We start from the raw sequence: 20,677 nt of genomic DNA, 5'->3' as shown, positions 1-20,677 counted from the left end.
AAACCACTAGAAGTAATGAACAGAAATAAAAACAGAACTTGGAATATACTCACTTTTATCTATGCTTCCATAAGAATCACTTGAAATTTGTGTTCCAATGTGTTTCAACTCTAGAAATGTGGGGGGAAATGGTTAAAAAGAATACTGAATATCAAAACAGAATTTTTATGTAGGCCATTAACTGAATACTCACCTTTTTCATTTTTCTGCTTAGAAAATTCATCCAGCCTTTCCTGTGAAAACAAAACACTAACAGAGCTTGCACTGTCCAGGAGTGCAACCACCCTGGCCCTAAATGCGGGGGAGCCAACCTGACCAGCACTGCCGGCTATTTCCATCAGGGGCCTCATTCCCGACTCCTGCGTGATTAGGACACTGCATTTTTACAAAGGACACTAAGGAGCCCTGAGGCCAGAAATTTAACAGGTGTGTGCACTGTCATCTATTACCTGTGTCTTCTTAAATTCCTTTTCAAGTATTTTCTTTTCATTCCTTAGTTGCTTGAAGTCCTGAGTTTGCTTGAGAGCAGCCTCTTTATTTAAAGAGTGCATGGAAGTAAGAAAGAAACAGAATTTACAAACTTTACAACTACAACTTAAAAAAGAATCAAAATCTAAAATACTGAGTTTTTCTCATTTCTTAAAACTTTGAAAAAAATTTTGTAAAAGATCACTTTCTTCAGTATTTTGTCAATCAGGGATAAATGCAGAAATACTTTTAGCTTAAAGTATTATCTCTATTAGCTATAAAACCGTAACACTGGCACAGGCCCTAAAAATCCTTTGCAATTGCAGCACAAGCCAACCCAAACCCTCTAGTCAGGCAAGAACCCGACATGCATGACCTTTACAGAGGGAGAGGCCATGCCCCCCCTCCCCAACTCCTTATTCTTCAACAATCAGTGACATTCAAGGTTTACAGATTTTAGAATACTGTTAATACCATTCTCTTTATTTGGGGGAAGGGACAAACTTCTCTATGCTTGCTATATTATTACTCCTTTCTGGGATTTCCTTCAATAAGCTAACAGTCGTGACTGCTAATGCGTCTGTTAGAGATCTATAGTTGACCTTCGAACAATACTGGGGTCGGGGTGCCAACCACCAAGTAGGTGAAAATTCTCATAAAACTTCTGAATAACCAAAAACATAACTACTAATAGCCTACTGTTGATTAGAGGCCTTACCAACAATATAAACTGTCTTTTAACACATACTTTATATGTTATATGTGTATACTACAGAAAATGGTATTAAAAGCCATAAAAAAGAGAAAATATATTTACAGTATATCTTGAAAAAAATCTGAGTGCAAGTGGACCCACTCAGCTAACACTCAGGTTGTCCAAGGTTCAACTGTACTTTTAAGGCATTTGTATAGCAGTCCTCTGAGTCTTTAGCCCATTATTCATTCCTACTCCGGGTCCCGAGGCGCTGCACAGTCCAAGTGCACTGTAAAGATCTGAGCAGTACTGGCTCTACCTGAGATTGTTCATACTCGATCATTATGAAAAGCAATACCCCATAAAACACCGGAGTAACAATCCCTACCCGATTCATTCTGAGAAGGCTGAGTATCTTTTTACCCGATTATGCCCTGCCAATTACTAGGAAAAAAATATTTTTGTCACATAGAAAATAAAGGTTACACTTTTGCTTCAAAGGAATTCTGTTCTAAAAGCTATAAGTAGTCTCACAGGCATTTCAGACCTTTTTAAAAATATTTCCTTGAATAGATACTTATCTCCACATACTAGCAAGAGAAGGCAGTATTTGCAAAGAACACAGTGCTGTTGTATTTGCTGCCATACTACTGTTTGTGCAACAACCAAATCAAAGAAAAAACTGTTACCAAAATATTTATAGAGTTATGGCCTAAAAAAATCAGGTTCAATCTAGGTAAAGTCATGACTATTTTCTTATATCTACACGTCCTGATACAACTACACTTAAATCCCCATCTCACACTCTAAGTGAAAACTTCACCATTCTCTGAGGCAGAACCCTGTGCGCATGAGGAAACAGCAAAGAGCAGGGGCAGTGAGCCACAGGAGGTTAAGAGGACTGCAAATGCCCACATGGGAATGGAAGAAACACGTATCGGGGGTGGGGCTGACAGAGTGCTCCTTCTCTCTACTGGATGAGATTACTTCCACGTCCCAACCACCCCAATGAAAGAGGGAGAAAAAAAACATTTGGCGTTCCATCCCTGAAAGGGTTATGAGCTGCCCCGTAAGGACTGACCAGATCCTCACATGGCGCCTCTGCACTCTACCTACCAAGGACAAAGTGACAATCCTCAAAGTAGGGAACCGCACGGAAATCTCTCCCTGGGTGTTGTCATAACGATCTAAATACTGTGTTTTTGGACTATAAGACACACACCCCAAATTTGGGCGGAAAATAGGGGGTGCGTCTTATAGTCTAAATGTAGCTTACATTCACATTGGTGAAGTATTATGTTATTTATGTTATTAAATGTTTTACCATATTTTTTACTTCAAAAAATTTTCCCCTACTTTCCTCCTCTAAAACGTAGGTGCATCTTACGGTCCAAAAAATACGGTACCTCAAGTTTCTTGGGACTAAAAGTAGTGACCTTCTTTACTAACCATTGATTTCATTAGGAAAAAAATGAGAAAACCCCATGAGATTCAAATTTCAAAATTAAATCCTTTTATTAATCATTGGCCTTTACAGTAAAAGTAAACCAGCACAAACCAACCCAAAGCCTAACAATAGTGCCAATTACCTTCCAGCTTCTTCACCTTGGCTTCTAGTTTCTTCTTCCTAAAATAAAATTTTATATTTTAAAATTGCAAAAAAAATGTATGTGAAAGAAAAAAAATATATACACTACAATTTGTGGCACGTTTATTTTTTAATTACTGAGATTTATATAACAAAGTAAATGCCAGTCACAACAAGCATCACACATCAATTACCGAAATTACCAGTGACTCTCCTAAAGGTAGATCAAACCTAAGAAGCAGCAGTATGCCCTTTAGTGGGTAATAGTGCTAAAATGGATTAAAGAAATCTGTATTTTTCTCTCTGAACCACAGCCGTCTCATCCATCAACCGAGCCGATGTGTAGGATGGTCTCCTAGAATTGGTGCGGCCTCTAACCCACAATGAGACTTTTGGGAGCACGGACAGCAGCAGTGCTCATAGCATCACTGTGGGAGAGGCCGTGGCTGGGGACCTGCACTCGTTTTAGGGTGAATTTGAATCAGAGAAGGGAGGTAAGTCTCTGAGAAAGAATCTCTTGAGTTATTGCTACATCAACATTAAACTACTTTATGTGTAGCTCACAAGTTTGTTGAATAATGTGGATATAATATTAAACTTAAAATAATCAAATGGATGCTTCTGAACAGCCCTTTTTATGAATGGTAACAAAGACACCCATTTCGAATGATACCTGTTAAAGTGCTGGCACAAGGAAAGGAGGGGATAATGTTTATACACAGACATAAACATGTTTACAGAATTCTTTCTTTGTATAGCCCTTTGACATACGATGGCTTATTTAGCACTCCTTATAATCCTTCAAGGTAGTTATGATGTCCATTTGGCAGATGTGGACACCAAGGTTAAGAGACATTCAAGATCACACAGTTAATTACAGCCAACAAATCCGAAGACAGAAGAGAAATATTCATTTAGGAATTTTCAAAGATGAAATCCCTATTTCCAGTCATTTGAAAACTACTTACTGAGCATCAGTTTTCAAGCATTCTTCTTTTACACGAGCGTATTCCTGATGAGTATCCTGATATAACTTTAGAGAACTCTACAAAAAAAAAAAGAAGAAGAAACAGATATATACTGTCAATTTGAAAGTCATGACTATCAGAATAACTTATTTTGAGCTTGAAAAGCTAAATTATCATTTAAAGGTATGAAATTAACCAAATGAATATGTTAGACAGGAAACCAAAGTACATTTCATGAACATTTTAAAGGATATAACCAGATCCTTATTAGATAGTGATTAATAATCTAATCAAAACTATAAAATTGAAAATATATTCATTTTAAGGCAATTCCAAATCTTCATATCGAATAGCCAATATTTTTACCTCAACCAATTAAAATTCAACAAAACCTAAAGAAGTTTTAGAGCTTAATATAAACAACTGTTTACTACTGTAAACAACTGTTACTACTATGCAAAACTATAAAATACCTTGTTGTACTCAATAGTAACTGGAAAAAATGTGTTAACACCAATCAATATGTACACCCTGATGGCCACATCGGAGTGAGAAAGAAATGGTTATTGAATAGCTCTGTATCATAATGTAATGTGTACATGATATTTGATATTTCTTTAATCACCATAGCTCGGAGATGTGCTCCTTGACCTCTTTGTACAGACGAGGGGTCTAAGGGTCCGTAAGATGACTAAGTCTTCCAAAGCCACAGTGAGTGAGTGAGGGAGGAGGGCTTATCATATCATTTGGTTCTGACTCCAGTTCGTTTCCTCTAAGATGCGGCTGATGAGATTGTTATACAATCAGAGGTAGACAAATTTCAATGTTGCAGTGGTTTTTTTTAACTTTCACTGCATAGTCAAATAGAAACCCAATCACTGTTAAAGTACATAAGACTTCAGAGAGGTGTGTGGCATTGCTAAAATGCCACAATTTGAAGACTGAGAGGCACAAATACTACCTGTAGCAAGCTTAAAAAACAGGTAGAGAAGCCCAGAATCATCCCAGCTTGGCTACAACTGGTCTTATGAGAGCCCCCTCACTTTATTGGCTTTATATTTTTCTTAACTGTAAAAGCCATTGAGTTCTCTTCTAAGGCTCCTATAAAGAGGAAACCAAAATGTGTAAAGAAAAACAAGCTTATGTCATTTTAAATAAACTTACTGCAATCTAATCTTGAAATGGAGAACATGATTTTGCTATCTTTAAGTTTAATTTTTTTTTGCATGTTATTTTACATTAAAGAAAAAAAATGAAAAGGCAATGCAGGACACGTGGAGCCATAAATTCACAGGTAGAACCCCTTTCAAAAAACATAACAACAAACACAGAATTACACATTTAACGATGACTATAAGGACCAAGCCATAAATCAGCTAGTTCAATGTTTACTAAGTACAGTAACATACTTAAAAGAATCCTGACTAACATTTATTTCCTTTATTAACATAGAAAATGTCCCCTTATCCCAATAACAGTGAATTAGAGGCTCTTAATTAATTGAAGACAAAGCTTTGGAGGAAAATTACTTTAGGTACCTTTTTCTCTTCTAGTTCAGCTTTTAAAGATCCCAATTCTTCCTGACATTTCTGCAGAGGAGAAATTTTTTGAAGCATCTGTTCCACTTGGTGATGCAGAGTACTATTCTCTCTAAAAATGGACAATGCGGTGAATTATTAAATATATCTATGGTGATTTTCAATTATTTTCTAAACTGAAACAAAAAAAAGAAAGAAAGACTTTCTCCTTTTAAATGTATTCTTTCTATTAATATCAACGTGATCCTCACGTTGCTTTTTATTTCTTTGGCACTGCACTCTATTTCTAATAAAAGTGTATCAAAAGCCACTTGAGAAGCAGAAGTAGTGGATTCTCAACCTGCTGGAGGATATATTAAAGGGCAATCTGCCAAACAAGTTGGCTCTTCCAATACTGAACTCATCCCCATTTGTTCAAGTTAAATGATAGGCAATTTAGTGGTTCAGTTTACAATCATGGTTTTCTGTCTTCTCCTAAGTGATCAACACAGAGTATAAAATATTGCTGAATTTTTACAAAAGTCTATTTTAAATTGTTTCAGATACACAAGATAACCCCAGTCCAATGAATGAAACAGTCCAATTCATGTAGATGACAATAATTATATAGTAGTAAGCTTCATCTCAATGGCAACACGATCAATAACAGTTACTGAAAAGTCAAACCATGACGATAATTTAAGACCTTCATTTGGACAATTTAATAGTAAGGAAAATGTGACTCTTCTTTTATCACGGTCATTAAAAAAACATTCCAAATAACACATCAATCTTATGTAGCACTTTGTTCGAATCCACTTAAAAATCTAGACTGGTCAATGTCTTGCCCAAATCAACTACGAAAACAGATAGCTTACCTTCTGGCAAACTGCAGCTGTACAACTTGTTAAAGAAAACTCCGATAATTTTATCTAGTGATACTTGGCTGAAGACAAAACTCACTTAAAAATAATGAGTATTCAATGTACATATAGGCAAGATCATAATTCTTAGAATACAATATTCAAAGTTTCATCTACAACATACATGTAACTGTGATAAACATTTTTTACTGTTATTCCTATTTATAACATGTACCAAGAGTCAAAATATTCACTTCTCTAAATTAAAAAGGTATCTGATTAAATATATGATTAATATTAAATTTGAAGCCCTGACTGGTGTGGCTCAGTTGGTTCGGTGTCATCCCACAAAGCAAAAGGTCACTCTGGTTAGATTCCCGGTCAGGGAACAAGCCTAGTTTGGTCCCTGGTCAGGGCACATCCGGGAAGCAACCGACTGATGTTTCTTTCTCACATCAATGTTTCTCTCCCTGTTTCTTCCTCCTTCCCCTCCCTGTACAAATAAATTGATAAATTAATTTAAAAAACTATACAAAAATTAAATTCTAAGGATAAAGATATGAAACTAATCAAAAATACCTTGAATCCTATATATATCAGAATCCCCAAATAACCTGTCTTTTACTTCTCAAACAGTCCAGACCTTAATTCCATCAATGAGAGTTAAGTTCTTACTAAAATGATATGAAACTATATTCAATGAGTAATAAGGTAAGACGACAGGGAGGACATAAAATCTAGAAAATCCCTCCCTTTTACAATTTACACAATTGGAAAACTTCATTTCCCATCTCAAGCTGCCAGTATTTTTTGCTAGGAGCAAAAAATAATTCCTTTAAATTTTCATCTCCTATAAATCCCTACTCATATCACAATATAGAAAATGTTTGTTTATAATAAGTCTGCATCCTCCTCTATTAGAATGTAAGCTTCTCAAGATTAAGAAGTATATTTTATTCATCCTGAACTACTGCAGCCTTTGCAAGAAAGAAAAGCTCAAAAAACACATGATGATATAAAATATACTCTGCCCTTTAGAAAGAGGAACTAATAAACGAAGAAATGATCAGAATTATAAAAAAAGGTACGAAATCAAGTTAGAAAGCCTAACTAACTCTGCAACACTGGTATTTCAAGATGTACAGCAACTTAGGACATACTTGAGGTTCAACTAACATGTATTTTGAGCAAATGCCAAATATATATATTTTTAAATCCATATTTATCTACAGTTGAGACAGAAGCTGAGTACCACATCACAGAACGGAAATTCAAGAATTGAAAGTTTTACCAAATTTTAATAACTTATTCTAACAATTTTGATTTTAAAATTCAAAGGATATCATCACATTTCTTCTGATATTCTGTTAACAAATTACTGCAACAACAAAAAAGAGAATTGTTATATTATGTTAAAACTGTTTTAAAACATACAAGGTACCTTTCTTCCTATGCAATGAATTTGTTTAATTATATATATATATATATATATATATATATATATATATATATATATATATAACCCTCAATTCCTTAAGAACAGTGCATTGATATATGAACTTCTCACTTAAAATCCCTTTGATCTAACATCTTAGCCTATAAATTATGTGACTTCTACAGAATTTAAAAAAGTTACATCTCACACTACAGCTGTGAAATACTGGGAGGAGATCTGAGGCCCTGTCCTAGATCTAAGGAGGCTTTGAAGACAGAAAACAGCTTTTAAAAAATGCTCAGTTTAGCAAAAAATCATTTCGTAAGCCATGAGTCTTGTTGTAAAAGCCACTAACACAAGGTCAACAATGGGGACAGCAGTGGCACTACAATTGGACCACTACCACCACGCCGGCCTCAAAAGAGAAACCCCAGCTCGCCTTCCAGACCCAGAGGTCTGACAGCACCTCCTACTCAGCTTGTCTGCCGGGTCCACACAGCTCAGCCAAACACACGAAACATACTCACTCCGTGTTAATAATTTTTTGCTTCAAGGTAATTAATGCTTCAACGTATTCATTTAAATTCTGAAAGAAAAAAAACACTACAGTCAGCTACTTGTTTTTATGTAAATTACTTCAAATATTTTACTGTAACATGTCACTGATTGTAAACATATTGTTTACTGTACTTACATAAACACAGAAATATGTGAATCTATTATTTCCATTGTGTGCAACACAGAGACATATGCCGAGCCCACACTGTCTCTATGAATCGTTTATCTGAACGATGGAACTCTACAGCAAGGAAGTTGTACAGATGCTCGGAGTGCACCTGACTTCAGTGAGGTGCACCCAGGTTACACTGCGCAATATCAGCAAGCTTGGAAATCAGTGACACTGGTTCCCTCCAAGCCTCGCCTCACAGAAATTGGTCCCCCCCATCTAGCAGGAGCTTCGCTTTTTGAAGAAGTCTCTTCCTGGAACACTGTGAACCTGGAGCAGGTGGACTAGGACAATAACGGAGGGACAGGGTACACCCACGCACACTGGCTGCCTGCTTCTTCTCCCCATTAAGCTCCCAGACAGTGGCAGCCAATCTTTATGTTCTCCAGGCAGAGGCTAGAAACCATCTCTGAGGATCTGAGGAGCTCTAACCAGTCTGAAGACAAGACCTAATGGTACTGACATAAGATGTTATTTCATATATAAATGGCTCACTCTGACCTACTGTAATAAAGCTCAGAAAGAAACTTATAACAAGAGGCCAAAAAAACTTGGAGTAAGCAAAAGCTGAGAAGAAAGCTTCAAAAAAATTAATATGATCTGAGATAAATTAAATTCATGAAGAAGCTGTTTTTAAAAGAAATAATCAGAGCTCTTAGAAATTAAAAGAAAAAGCTCTTAAAATTAAGATTATAAACACCCACTAGCATGGCTAAAATCAAAATGACAGGCAATCACAAGTGCTGGAGAGGATGTAGAGAAATCGGAGCCCTTATACGTTGCTGGTGGAATACAAAATGGTGCAGCTGCTGTGGAAAATAGTTTGGCAGTTCCTCAAAACGTTAAATAGAGGTAACCATGTGATCCAGCAATTCCACTCCTAGGTATAAACCCAAGAGAACTGAAAACACACGTCCAGGCCAAACTCGTACACTTTTATTTATAGCAGTATTATTCACACTGGCCAGAAAGTAAAAATAAACTCAACGTCCATCGACTGATGAATGAATAAACAAGATGTCATACAGACATACGAGGTGATTGTTTGGCACTGAAAAAGAATGAACGGCACCTGCTCCAACATGGATGAACCTTGGAAACATTATGCTAAGTGAAAGAAACCAGACACAAAAGGTTATGTGCTGTATGATTCCATTCACATAAATTGTTCATAACAGGCAAATCCAGAGACAGATTAGTGGTTGTGGGGGGTGGAGGGTGGGGGAGTGGCAGGTAACAGAGGACAGAGAATGACTGCTAATACAGGGTGGGGCAAAAGTAGGTCTAGTTGTTCATATGAAAAAAATACAATAATTAATAATACAGGAATAAACTCAGTGTTTACATACTCACAACTGTAAACCTACTTTTGCCTCATCCAATATTTAAGAAGTTTCTTGGTAAGGACATAGGGGGGTGTTGATGAACCTATTTCACAATTACATAGTGGTGACAAGATGAGATAACTGTGAACATACTAAAAACCACTTAATTACACACATTAAAAGGACTGTTATGGTATATGAATTATATCTCAATAAAATTGTTATCATTAAAAACAACAAAAAGATTTGATGAAGCTGAAAAAAACTGTCCCCCAAAATAAAACAAATCACAGCCCTGGCTGGTGTGGCTCAGTGGACTGAGCTCTGGCCTATGGAGCAAAGGGTCCCTGGTTCAATTCCAGTCACGGCACAGGCCTGGAATCCAAGCCAGGTCCCGAATAGGAGGGCATGTGAGAGGCAACCACACATTGATTTTTCTCTCCTTCTCTTTCTCCTTCCCTTCCCTTCTCTCTAAAAATAAATAAAATCTTTAAAAATAAAAAAATAAAACAAACCACAGACATGGAAAAGAATAAGGAAAAATAGAATAAAGTAGAAAAATAGAAAAAAAGAATAAAAAAGCAATTAGAGTGTCAGTGTAAGGGGTCCCACATGCCCAATGATAAGAATTCCAGAGAGAATAACAGAAAAGATGCGGAGATAATCAAAGAAATACTGATGTTCAAGAAAAAAATCCCAGAAATGAAGCCAGAAGTTTCCAAATTAAAGGGCCCAACACTCAGATACAAATAGGATCCAAACCATGACACATCAGTATACAATTTCAGAACATCAGAGACACAGCGAAGAGCCTCTAAGAATCCTGAGAGAAAAAGACAATGAAACAAGTCATATACAAAGAATGTGGAATCAGAATGGCTTCAGACTTCAACAGCAATCGAGAAAACGAGAAATCTAGACACTAGAAAGCAAGCCTTCCAAATTCTGAGACAAATGAATTCCAGGTAAAACTATACGAACTGTCAGTCAATAGTGGTAGTAAAATAGATTATTTCCAAATCCACAAAATCTCCATGAACTTACTTCCCAGACAACCTTGCTCGGGGAGGTATTGGAGGATGTGAACAGGCTCCACCGAAATCATGGATAAATCAACAGAGGACAATGTGGGGCACAGAGCAGAGGTAAAGAGACTCTAAGAAGGCAGCTGAGCACCAGATTAGAGCTGAAGGCTCAAGGAGGAAATTTTTCCCCCAAGAAGAAAACGAAAGAGTTATCTGCTGGAATGAAAGCATTAAAAGGATATTTATACCCAACTGTCAGAGAAGTGCAAGCAAGAAGTGTAAGCTGCTTTCCATCATGCATTTAATTCATGATTTTTTTGTAAAAGCCATTCTGCCTTTTTCCCTTCTGTTTCAAGTTCTTCTAGTGGATCTCATCTTCCCCACCTTGCTTCCAGATGCCATCTGTAATGTAACGTACTATGCCAGAGACATTCCAGGAACCTCAGACTGCAGAGTCAGAAACAGCTGGACTCAAATTCCTGTTCCTCCACTTTTTGGCAGTGACCTCCGGCAAATTTACTTGACTTCTCCCTGCTCCAGAGCGATTTCTAAGTGCACAGATAAGGAGACAAACACTGGGAGGCCACAAAACTGGTTTGCTGTCAGGATTAAATAGGATGAGCCAAAATGCCCCCGGCATAAAGTAAGCATTCCTTAACATTTTTAAGATGAGTATACTGAATTAAGGATATAATCAATAACCAGGGGAAAAAAGAAAAGACAGGAAAGGAAAAGTAATCATAATTTACTTCAGAGCTTAGCTGTAACATATAGTTAGGTCAGCTGCCTTAGTGACCTAACGGAAATCTTAACTACACTGAGGACTTGGGGGGGGGGGGCGGGGGGGGGGGCAGAGAAAGGCTGCTTGCCAGGTGGGGTGGGGCAAAAAGCAGAAAGGGAGCTCAACTCTCACCTTCCAAAGTCAGAAATGGAACAAGCGAAAAACGAGACGTAGCAACACAAATCTGTTCTTTAACAACACGTGAGTTCATTATGAACACACACTGCGCAAACAACTAAGAGCACTGTCTGTGAGGAAGAGGGAATGAGTGGGGCTGGGGCTGTCTTAACAAATCTTGTATATCAAGCTGTCTCTCTAAACTACACTCCTGTATAACTAATAAAAATAAAAACCTAGCCCTGGCTGCTATAGCTCAGTGGATTGAGCATGGGCCTGCAAACCAAAGGGTCACTGGTTTGAGCATGGGCCTGCAAACCAAAGGGTTGCTGGTTCGATTCCTAGTCAGGGCACATGCCTGGGCTGCAGGCCAGGTCCCCAGTAAGGGGCACATGAAAGGCAACCACACATTGACGTTTCCCTCTCTCTCTCCTTCCCATCCCCTCTCTCTAAAAATAAATAAATAAAATCTTAAAAACAAAAACCAAAACCCTAAATTCACAAAACATAGCACCATACAAGGAAATAAAATCCCACTAAATGAAGATGACTTCTCAGTTTCCTATAGCATTCTAATCTAGTCCCTGACTAACTTTTTTCCTAAGGCCTGGATGGGTGGCGGTACAAACCTGGTCAGATACTGAATGCAGTGTCCTAATAAAACATTCCATTTTCTCCAATCTGATTCAAATGTCACTTACGTTAGTTGCAACAAAGCTCTCCAAATAATGAATCTCAGAGTTGTGAACACTGAGCAGTCTGCGTCTATTCCAAGGGCCCTTGGAGCCCCTTCCAACCCACATTCATTGTCAGGCACATGCACAGAGCCCTAATACTGCCTGGCCTCCAGGGAAGGAAGTGAGGTTCGGCATACTCCTCCTCTCCAGGAAAAGGTTAAGGTGATATGGTTTCTTTGGTTACTGCTTTTCTCCCAGCAGCCCTGCTTTCTGCTTTGAATTTCTATTCCAATACCTATTGGAAGGCTCAGATTTACTCCTAATTCTCTTCTTTCCTCCCATGACTACCGTCTTTTTCTTTTCCCTCTGGTTGAGTTCCTCAAGCTATGCTTTATACTTACTCACTGGGCCACGAACACAATTCTCAAAGGAGCCCACTACTCAGACTTTCTGTTCCCCTTTCACTCCTTTAGTACAGTGTACTGTTTACATTTTATTCATAGAGTATCATCCTGAGTGTCAGTGTGAATATGCAGCACTGGAGAAAAAGAAATTCACTCTGTGCTTCCCATCTCCCCTTCCCTTCTCGGGGAAGTAGAATTGACATAGTGCTAAGCCCACAGGACAAGGGGAGGGGGCAGAAGGGCAGCCACTGGCAAAGAGCAAGCCAGTGACCTGGCCAGGGTAGTTTACGAAATGGTAATACTAAATAAATAAATACAATCTGTAGATATACAGCAAATACATAAAAAGATAATTTGGGTAAAAGTAAATTGCCTGAGTTGCTACTACTCTAACATGACTACCATTCTGGGCTTGAGGATCCTTATTTGTGGGAGCTGTATGTGCATTCTGGGATGCTTGGTAGCATCCCTCCCTGGTCTCTACTCACTAGCTGGCCAGAGCACCCCCAAGCTGTGTGTGCAAAAGAGTCGCCACAGGAGGATGGAAACTGCTATCCTTAGAAAGATCTGCTTGCAAGACAGGCCCATGGGTGGAGTCTTCCCACCCCAGTCTCTCCAGCCTGGACTTCTGTCACCTTTACCTTTGACTCTGTGCCTAATCCATCACAGATGACTTTCTCCCCTCCAAGCCTCTGAACATGACATGTCCCCATCCACACATGCTCCTTGCATCTCTCCCCTTTTGTTTAACTACGAATCGTCCTTCAGAACTCAATTTAGGTTCACTTCCTCTTATGAAGCCTTCAGATGTCCCTCTTAGATGCTCAGGGTACCCTGTATATCACCCAACAAAGTACTTACTGCATTATGTTTATAATCTGGATGCTTTCTCACTCATCCGTAACCTCATGTAGAACATGAGCTCCATGCCTCCTCTGTTCTTGACTGTGTTCAAAACACACCATGGCATCACAAATGCAGTGACGCTCAATAAATATTTGCTAAATGAATAAATCACAACTCTGTGACCATCCCTGTAACATAACCATTAGTCTATTGATTTGCAAATGAATATGTCTATGGGGATGTATGTGTTAAGTTCCAAACGATGAAGTTCAAACTACTGGCAATTATCAATGCAAGTCCAGCACAAGTTTATATAAATCACAGGCTCAAATCTGCTCCCCAAACAGCCAAATACCATCTATTCTAAAGCTGTTCTAGCTACGTTAGCTGAACAGTATAACCATGTGCTTCAAATTCTCATCTGGAGCCCCAAGAGATAAAACAGTTAGCTCTCCAGTGACAAATGAAACTGGTAAGAAAAAAGGAGGGTGGGAGTGCCTTTCCTTCATAGGAACAAAGTGACTTATGGCAGCTTGACTTGAAATCACTCAATTTAAGCCTTATTTATTGCACAGATCACCAAAGTAAGGTCCACACTGGTTTGTAACTACCACATTTTGGCAACCCACATGGACATTAACCTACAGACCTCTCATGAACCACTGCTATCAGTTAGGGTGAGAAAACAAAAATGAGATGATGTACTGGACTACAAGTAAAAACGGTACGTCAATGTGGTCATCTATATGCTTCTGCATCAAGATACGATCTCAGGAAACACACTGTATCTCTTCAACCAGCAAGGAAAAGAGGGCAGGGAGGAGTAAGACATGAAAGGAGATCTCCAGTGCGAGTAACAACTGTTCAATCAGGACAGCAACATTTGGACTCCCATCACAGCTCAGAATGAAGGCACAGCACTCATGTGTATGCCACCTGCAGGGAAGGTGCCTGTGATATGCTTGCACATTTTCTGCAAAATCCAGACGTTTCAGTGTGTTAAAACTACACAGCCGGATACTACTGTCTCTCTGCAGAGAACCTCTTCAGTTTCTCTCTTGCACTGTAACTGGAGCACAGAACTTGATGTCCTACTACGCAACACCCACAGAAATGTCTTTCCTAAGGTGGTTACTGACCTCTCACTGACAAATCCAATTGCCTGTTCTCAAGTCTCATGCTCTCCAAAGCTGATTTCCTATACACTGCCTGTATATCTGTTTCTCCTTCTCACCACTCCATGCTCACCTTCCTCACTACCCAGCTGGTCTTCCTTCACTGACTCCTCGTGACGGCATGCAGTCCCATGAATTGCGACAAAGGTTTTCAAAGTTTCTTTTAAGTGAAGAGAACATACTCCTCCATTCTCCCATTCCCATCAGTCACCAAATAAAATCTTACCACGAACTCAGCACTCACCCAATGCGGCCTCTTCTCTAATTCCTTGGAGGTATGTCAGTGTACCCTGAAGCACCGTGCTTCACAAGCAACAAATGTGAAAATCCTCAGTTCCCGAGTCATTCCAAAACTTCAGGCCCACACTTTCAATGCCTCTGCTGACTTGGTTTTGCTTTCTCCTGCCTCTACCACAGTTCTCACAGCCACTCAGATTTTAAATCTCTGCCCCTTCTGTCTCCCTGACTTGAGATCTGTCCACTCGCAGTTTCTCACAATCAGAACCTTTCTCTCCTCCATTCCCAGGCCTGGGAAATTTCAATTAATCCAGGCTTTCATCATCACTAGTATGCCTTAATAAAGTAATTTACCAGAGCTAGTCGCAACTACCTCCAATATGGTAGTTCTGCTCACTACCATACGTTATTCTTACTGTCAGAACTGCTCGTATGTGGTATACAGAACCCTTCACTGCTCCCTAAGGCTGACAGAAATGAAAACAAAATGGTAAGGTGTTAACCATTCAAGGTCCCCTATAATCTGCCATGAACCTATTTTTCCAGCCTTTCTCTGCAACATAAAGATTTGCTCCAGAGACTCTATTTATCCTCTTCCCCTAAAAAAACATTTCACTTAACAGAAAACCCAAATGCAATGGTGTGTCCACAGATAAAGAAGAGGCCTGCAAACTAAGGCCCTTAGCCTGTTTTTTGTAAACAATATTTTGATGGAACACATCACGCCCATCCCTTTAGTATGGCCTACGGCTACTTTTACAGTACAACGGCAGAGTTGAGTAGTAATGAACAAGACACCACAGCACCAAATATTTATGAACTTGCTCCTTACAGAGAAAATCTGCAGACACCTGGGTTTAGAGGTTTAACAGGGCTGCTCCTATTACTGTTTTGAGAACCGACAGTGGGAATGTGGCAAGGGTGGAAGAAGGCAGACTCCTTAGGAGGCTACTGCAGTAATCTCCAGGCAATAGATTATAGTCATTTACACAAGAGTGGAAGTGGTAGGGATGGTGAGAAGTGAATGGGTAACAAAGATAGAGTCCATAGAATCAGTTGATGGATTGGATGCAGGTTTGAGAAAGAGGAATTAAGGACAGTTTCTGGCCAAAGTAACAAAAAGGATACAGTTGCTACTTTTAAGCAAGATGGGGCCTACTATGAGTAGAACAGCTTTTGAAGATCAGATCCACGACTGAACAGAGTAATTCACACTGGTTTCTTTCCTTTCCAAAAGCCTCCAATGGATAATAAAGACCAAGCAAATACAATCAGTTGATGGACTAGATGTAGGTTTAAGAGAGAGGAATTAAGGATGACAGTTTCTGGCCTAAGCAACAAGAAGGCTACAGTTGCTACTTTCAAACAAAATGGGGCCTACTATGGGGAGAACAGGTTTTGAAGGAAGGTCAGATCCACTACTGAACAGAATAATTCACATGGGTTTCTTTCCTAAACGAAAGTGTCCAATGGCTCACTGTTCTTTCAGAGTAAAAGTCAAAATCCTCACAACGATTACAAGGGCCCGAATGATCAGTTCCTCCATTTTGGAAATTCAGGTCTTCTGACTGCTATACACTGTGCCCCCAGCACCCTCCAAAAAATTACTTTGTTTAAATCTAATCCTCAATGTGATGGAATTTGGATTCGAGGCCTTTGGGATTAGTCAGGTGGGTCAGAAGAGCAAAGCCCTCATGAATACAATAACGTTCTTATAAAAGAGACACCAGAGCACCGTCTTCTCCCTTCTGCCATGAGGACACAGCCAGAGGCCGTCCTAAACGGGGTATCAGGCCCTTACCAGCACCAGATCTGCTGGTGCCTTAATCCTGGACTTCCCAGCCACCAGAACTATGGGAAATGAATTTCTATTACACAGGCCAATGAAGCAGATGAAGGCACCAACATTCCCTCTACCCCAGATACACAGCCTCCTTTCTTTTCCAGGCACACTAAGCAGACTCCTGAGTCAGGCCTCCACACCTGTTTTTTCACTGTCTGGGTTGCTTTTCTCCCAAGAAATCTACAGAGCTTATTCTCTACCCCCGACCCCTCAACCCCTCTCAAACCTAACCTTCTCTGTGAAGCCTTTCCAGTCACTGGTCCCTTCTTCCCCCACTTTTTCTCCCCTCTTCTTTGCTTTATTTACCTTCAATGTATTTATTACCTTCTAACACAACCTGTCTCTTCCCCCCACCTCCTAGAATGGAAGCTCGAAGAGAGCAAGGATATTTGTCTTTTCTCCTCACTGCTGTAACCACACTGTCTGAAACACAGCACATGCTCAATAAATATTTGTTGAATGAGCTGGCCCAAATAATAAATACAACTTATCAAAGACTTATGGTAATTTCACTCATGTTCCCACGTTTTTGAGAAGTAAAAAAGAAAACCACGTTGTAAATGCTTTATATGCAGCTCAACTCAACGGTTTTACTACTAGTTCTCCTTCTAGTCCAGAGTACCAGTATATGACTCCCTTTGCTCCTCCTCCTGCCCTCAACAATAAAATGTTTGAGATCAGCTCATAGATAACACATGCGCACGCACACACAAGCTTTTCTTGGTGGCCTATCAGTCCTACATTCCTTTCTGGTCCCATTTCATCAGCAATCTTTCCCCCTGCATCATGCACTCACACCAACCAGGCCCTGTTTTCCTCAAAGGCACTGTGCTCCTTCTCACTTCAGTAACCTTTCCACCTGTTAATCCTTCTATCTGGAAAGCCCTCCCACACCTATTCTAGTCTGCTCCTTCTCACCAAGATCTCCAATGTCACTCCCTCAAAAACACCCTGCCTGCCACCCCAGCCAAGAGACAAGAGCACTATTTCGACTTCTCTATTTTCTTCCTAAGACCCCTAAAGTTTTATCTGCACACATACATCTTACTTATGACAACAGATCTTACCTATTTTGTTCCCCACTATGTGTCCCTCGTGCCTAGAACACTGAATAAAATAGATGATCATTTAATTACATCTAAAAGGTATCAGGGTGGACAGCCCCAATTTACCATTAAAGACACTGATATTAAAAAGTTAAAAGACTCCTGACATCAGACAGAGAAGGTTCTAGCTGGAAACGAATACTTGGGACTGGCTTTATAACCTCACAAGACCTAGAGCCAGACACTAGTAACCCATCTTCAGTCACTACACAGAACAGTCCACGTAGCCGCCAGAAACTTCCAGCACCTGCAAGCAACTGATCAAAGACCCTCCCAGCCAACTCAATTGTCGCAGGAGAACCTGCCTCCAGGCAACAGATATTTAAAAACAGGCCAGGACAAGCAAAAGCCTTATCCTCGGAGGAAAATATTCCTTCAGCACTTCACCAATCACTCACCAACCTAAATGTAAGCCCTGGGGAGCCGTGAGGTGGGGTAAGTGTATGAGGAGGCCCTCCAGAACTCCCTTACTCCACCCCCACCACTGCATCCCCATAAATGAATCCTGGGTTCCAATCCTAGGTAAACCAAAGGAAACCGTTCCCAAAGCAACTGCTGCAGAAAGAGGAGGGAAAACCAGAGGGCGGGGGGAAGGGGAGGAAAGCTTCCGCCAAGAAGCTGGAGCAGCGCGCAGAGACGCAGCGGCCGCGGCCAGACCCCCAGCCCCGCGTCCAGATGAGTCCACCCAGTCCCTCCGCGCCCTCGGCTCCGGGAAGGCGCCGCACCTGCTGCAGGGAGGCGCAGCCCTGACACCGTGAGAGATCAGCCGCTGCTCCGGGAGCCGCCGAGTGGGTCTCGCCCGGCATCATGGTGTCGCCGCCGGGCCCGGAGGACCCGCACGCCTCAGGGACCCGCGGCCTTAGCCCTGTACTGCCGCTGCTGACGCCGCCGGGGCCGCCGCCTGCCAGGCCGCTTCCCGCCGTATCCGGGCGGGTCCATCCGTGCACAGAAGTCCCCGTGGAGCAGACTAAAGGCTCCCCGAGCCAGACCTGCCTCGGGCACTAGACAGAAACGCTACCCGGTGCGGCCCCCGAGCGCGACGCAGCCCAGCCAGGGCCCCGCCCCGCCCCAGCTGGCCCCGCCCCTCGTCTCTCCTTGGGGTGGCCTAAGGTTCCGCCTGAGCAGAGTAGGGAGCGGAGCCGTGCTGATGCGGCGGGGGCCACGTCCACAGAAGAAAATTCAGGGGGAACAGAGGCATCGGAGGGGCACCCCCTCCAGTGTTTACGAGTTACTATTTTATTACCGGCTTGTTGCATGACAGACTTTCCATAGGCACCTAAAACCTTCAACTAAGGGGAGGTGACCAGTGATGATGTCATACGAGGCGTCTCCTGCGCTGTGAGGACCCTACCCTCCACGGGTAAGTGCGCGATTTATAACTAGAGGCAGCCGCGCTGTCCGAGTCCGGCCAGTCTGGGTGGAGCCCGGAGGACTACAGTTCCCGACGCTCCGCGCGACGGGCGGACCCCCGTGGGCTTTATAGCCTACTCTCGGTATTCGCTGCCGTTGGCCCTTTGCTCCTCCAGGACTATTTTTTCCGCTCTACGGCTACCCGCGCCTGCTGTGCTCCTCTTGCGGTCCAACCCCACCCCCACCACCGCTCCGGGATCTGGTTCACAGGCTCATCCCTGCAGCACCGCGCTTGAAGCTCTCGCTGTGGGCACGGCCGCCCCCCGGGTGCGGAAGGCAGCAGCGCCTGGCCTAGTCCTTGCGACCCCGTCACCGCTCATGGTGAATAGCCAGCCTATGTCAAGTGTCATTTTAATATCTCTTGGGAGGGGATAACAAAAGAAATTCTTCCCCTGGCCACAATTATTGGGTAACTTCAGGACCCCGATCCTTTTGCTTGAACCGCAGTTTTTCGTTTCTCCAATTCCATATCCACCGCCACCAGAATCTCAATAACCACAGGGAGTTACCATCCCTAATATCAGAAACCAACCTGTCTTCCCTGATGTCTAGTTATAGTCTAAACTCTTAGAAGCATTTTATGTGTTAAGTAGATTTGCTGACCTTACCAGCTCCTTCCTAAGTCTTTAGTATGGAAATTGCAACTAGAAACGCCCCTTCCAAAGAAAGCAGCCAGGGTTTCTTCCCTTGCCTACGCACTCTGGCTGACAGCTAGAGTTCTTGTCACTGACACCTAAGCTAGCCCAGTACCTGACTGAGGGAGTTTACTGACTCATCCGGATGAGCGGAAAACAAGAGTAGGATTGAACGGGAAATGAGACGTGAACAGATACAGAGCAGGGGGAGGCAGATACACGTTGGAAGACGGAGGCCAACAGGAATCTTCAATTTGGAGTGTGGTGAAGAATGATATCCACTGCAAAACAGCTAAATTTTGATACAGCATGGCTGTGAGGCAGCTCTGGGGCCAGGCCTCTCTCCAGCTAGACAGCTCTGCTCCATGCTGCGTTGGTCTGCTGCACTGGTTTGCTAGTTGCTCCCCTCTACTCCACCATTGCGTCTTAGGGAGACATAGGTGTTTAACCTCAGCCGGGGAGACTCATTCTTAGGTGGAAGGGAGAGGTGTGCTCTCACGCTCACATGGCCAGAAGTCCCCACCCTTAGCCCCTGATTGGTCTGTCCTCATGCAAATGAGGACCCCGAATTCTCACATTGTGATTGGTCCAAAGGCAGGGTGTGCAGCTTGGGTTGGGGAAAGCCTCAGGCCTGTTGGTGGAAACAGGCTTCCAGGAACTCCTTTGTAAAGGCTGGCTCAGATGGCAGAAACATAGTTTAGGCGGGAATCCGGTGAAGTCTTTTCCCTGAAGTGCAGCTTGTGTGTGAGGCCTCTGTGTAGAATTGGCTGCTAGACTTTTTTTGCCTTTTTTTTTGTGTGTGTGGCTGGTTACCCACCAAGAGCCCATTTTAGTAG

General features: G+C 41.6%; 1 protein-coding gene across 2 annotated transcripts in view; it reads right to left on the bottom strand.

Moving 5' to 3' along the window:
• Window positions 1–18,842, bottom strand: part of ICE1 (interactor of little elongation complex ELL subunit 1) — a 50,677-nt gene extending 31,835 nt beyond the window's left edge. For both annotated transcript variants that reach the window (XM_024578425.3, XM_045186243.2), the window contains exons 1-10: window positions 18,522–18,842; window positions 8,061–8,119; window positions 7,442–7,476; window positions 6,114–6,132; window positions 5,257–5,368; window positions 3,719–3,795; window positions 2,752–2,789; window positions 450–532; window positions 194–233; window positions 54–110 (exon numbers count right to left, since the gene is read on the bottom strand). In XM_024578425.3, coding sequence (XP_024434193.2) covers window positions 54–110; window positions 194–233; window positions 450–532; window positions 2,752–2,789; window positions 3,719–3,795; window positions 5,257–5,368; window positions 6,114–6,132; window positions 7,442–7,476; window positions 8,061–8,119; window positions 18,522–18,605 — 604 coding nt within the window. In that variant the 5' untranslated portion in view covers window positions 18,606–18,842. The remainder of the gene's footprint in view (window positions 1–53; window positions 111–193; window positions 234–449; window positions 533–2,751; window positions 2,790–3,718; window positions 3,796–5,256; window positions 5,369–6,113; window positions 6,133–7,441; window positions 7,477–8,060; window positions 8,120–18,521) is intronic.
• Window positions 18,843–20,677: the final 1,835 nt, after the last annotated feature.

The sequence above is a fragment of the Desmodus rotundus genome, chromosome 1 (genome assembly GCF_022682495.2).
Source record: "Desmodus rotundus isolate HL8 chromosome 1, HLdesRot8A.1, whole genome shotgun sequence".
Taxonomy (NCBI): domain Eukaryota; kingdom Metazoa; phylum Chordata; class Mammalia; order Chiroptera; family Phyllostomidae; genus Desmodus; species Desmodus rotundus.
Note: the sequence above shows the minus strand (reverse complement) of the source record. Positions and strands in the feature narration are given on the sequence as shown.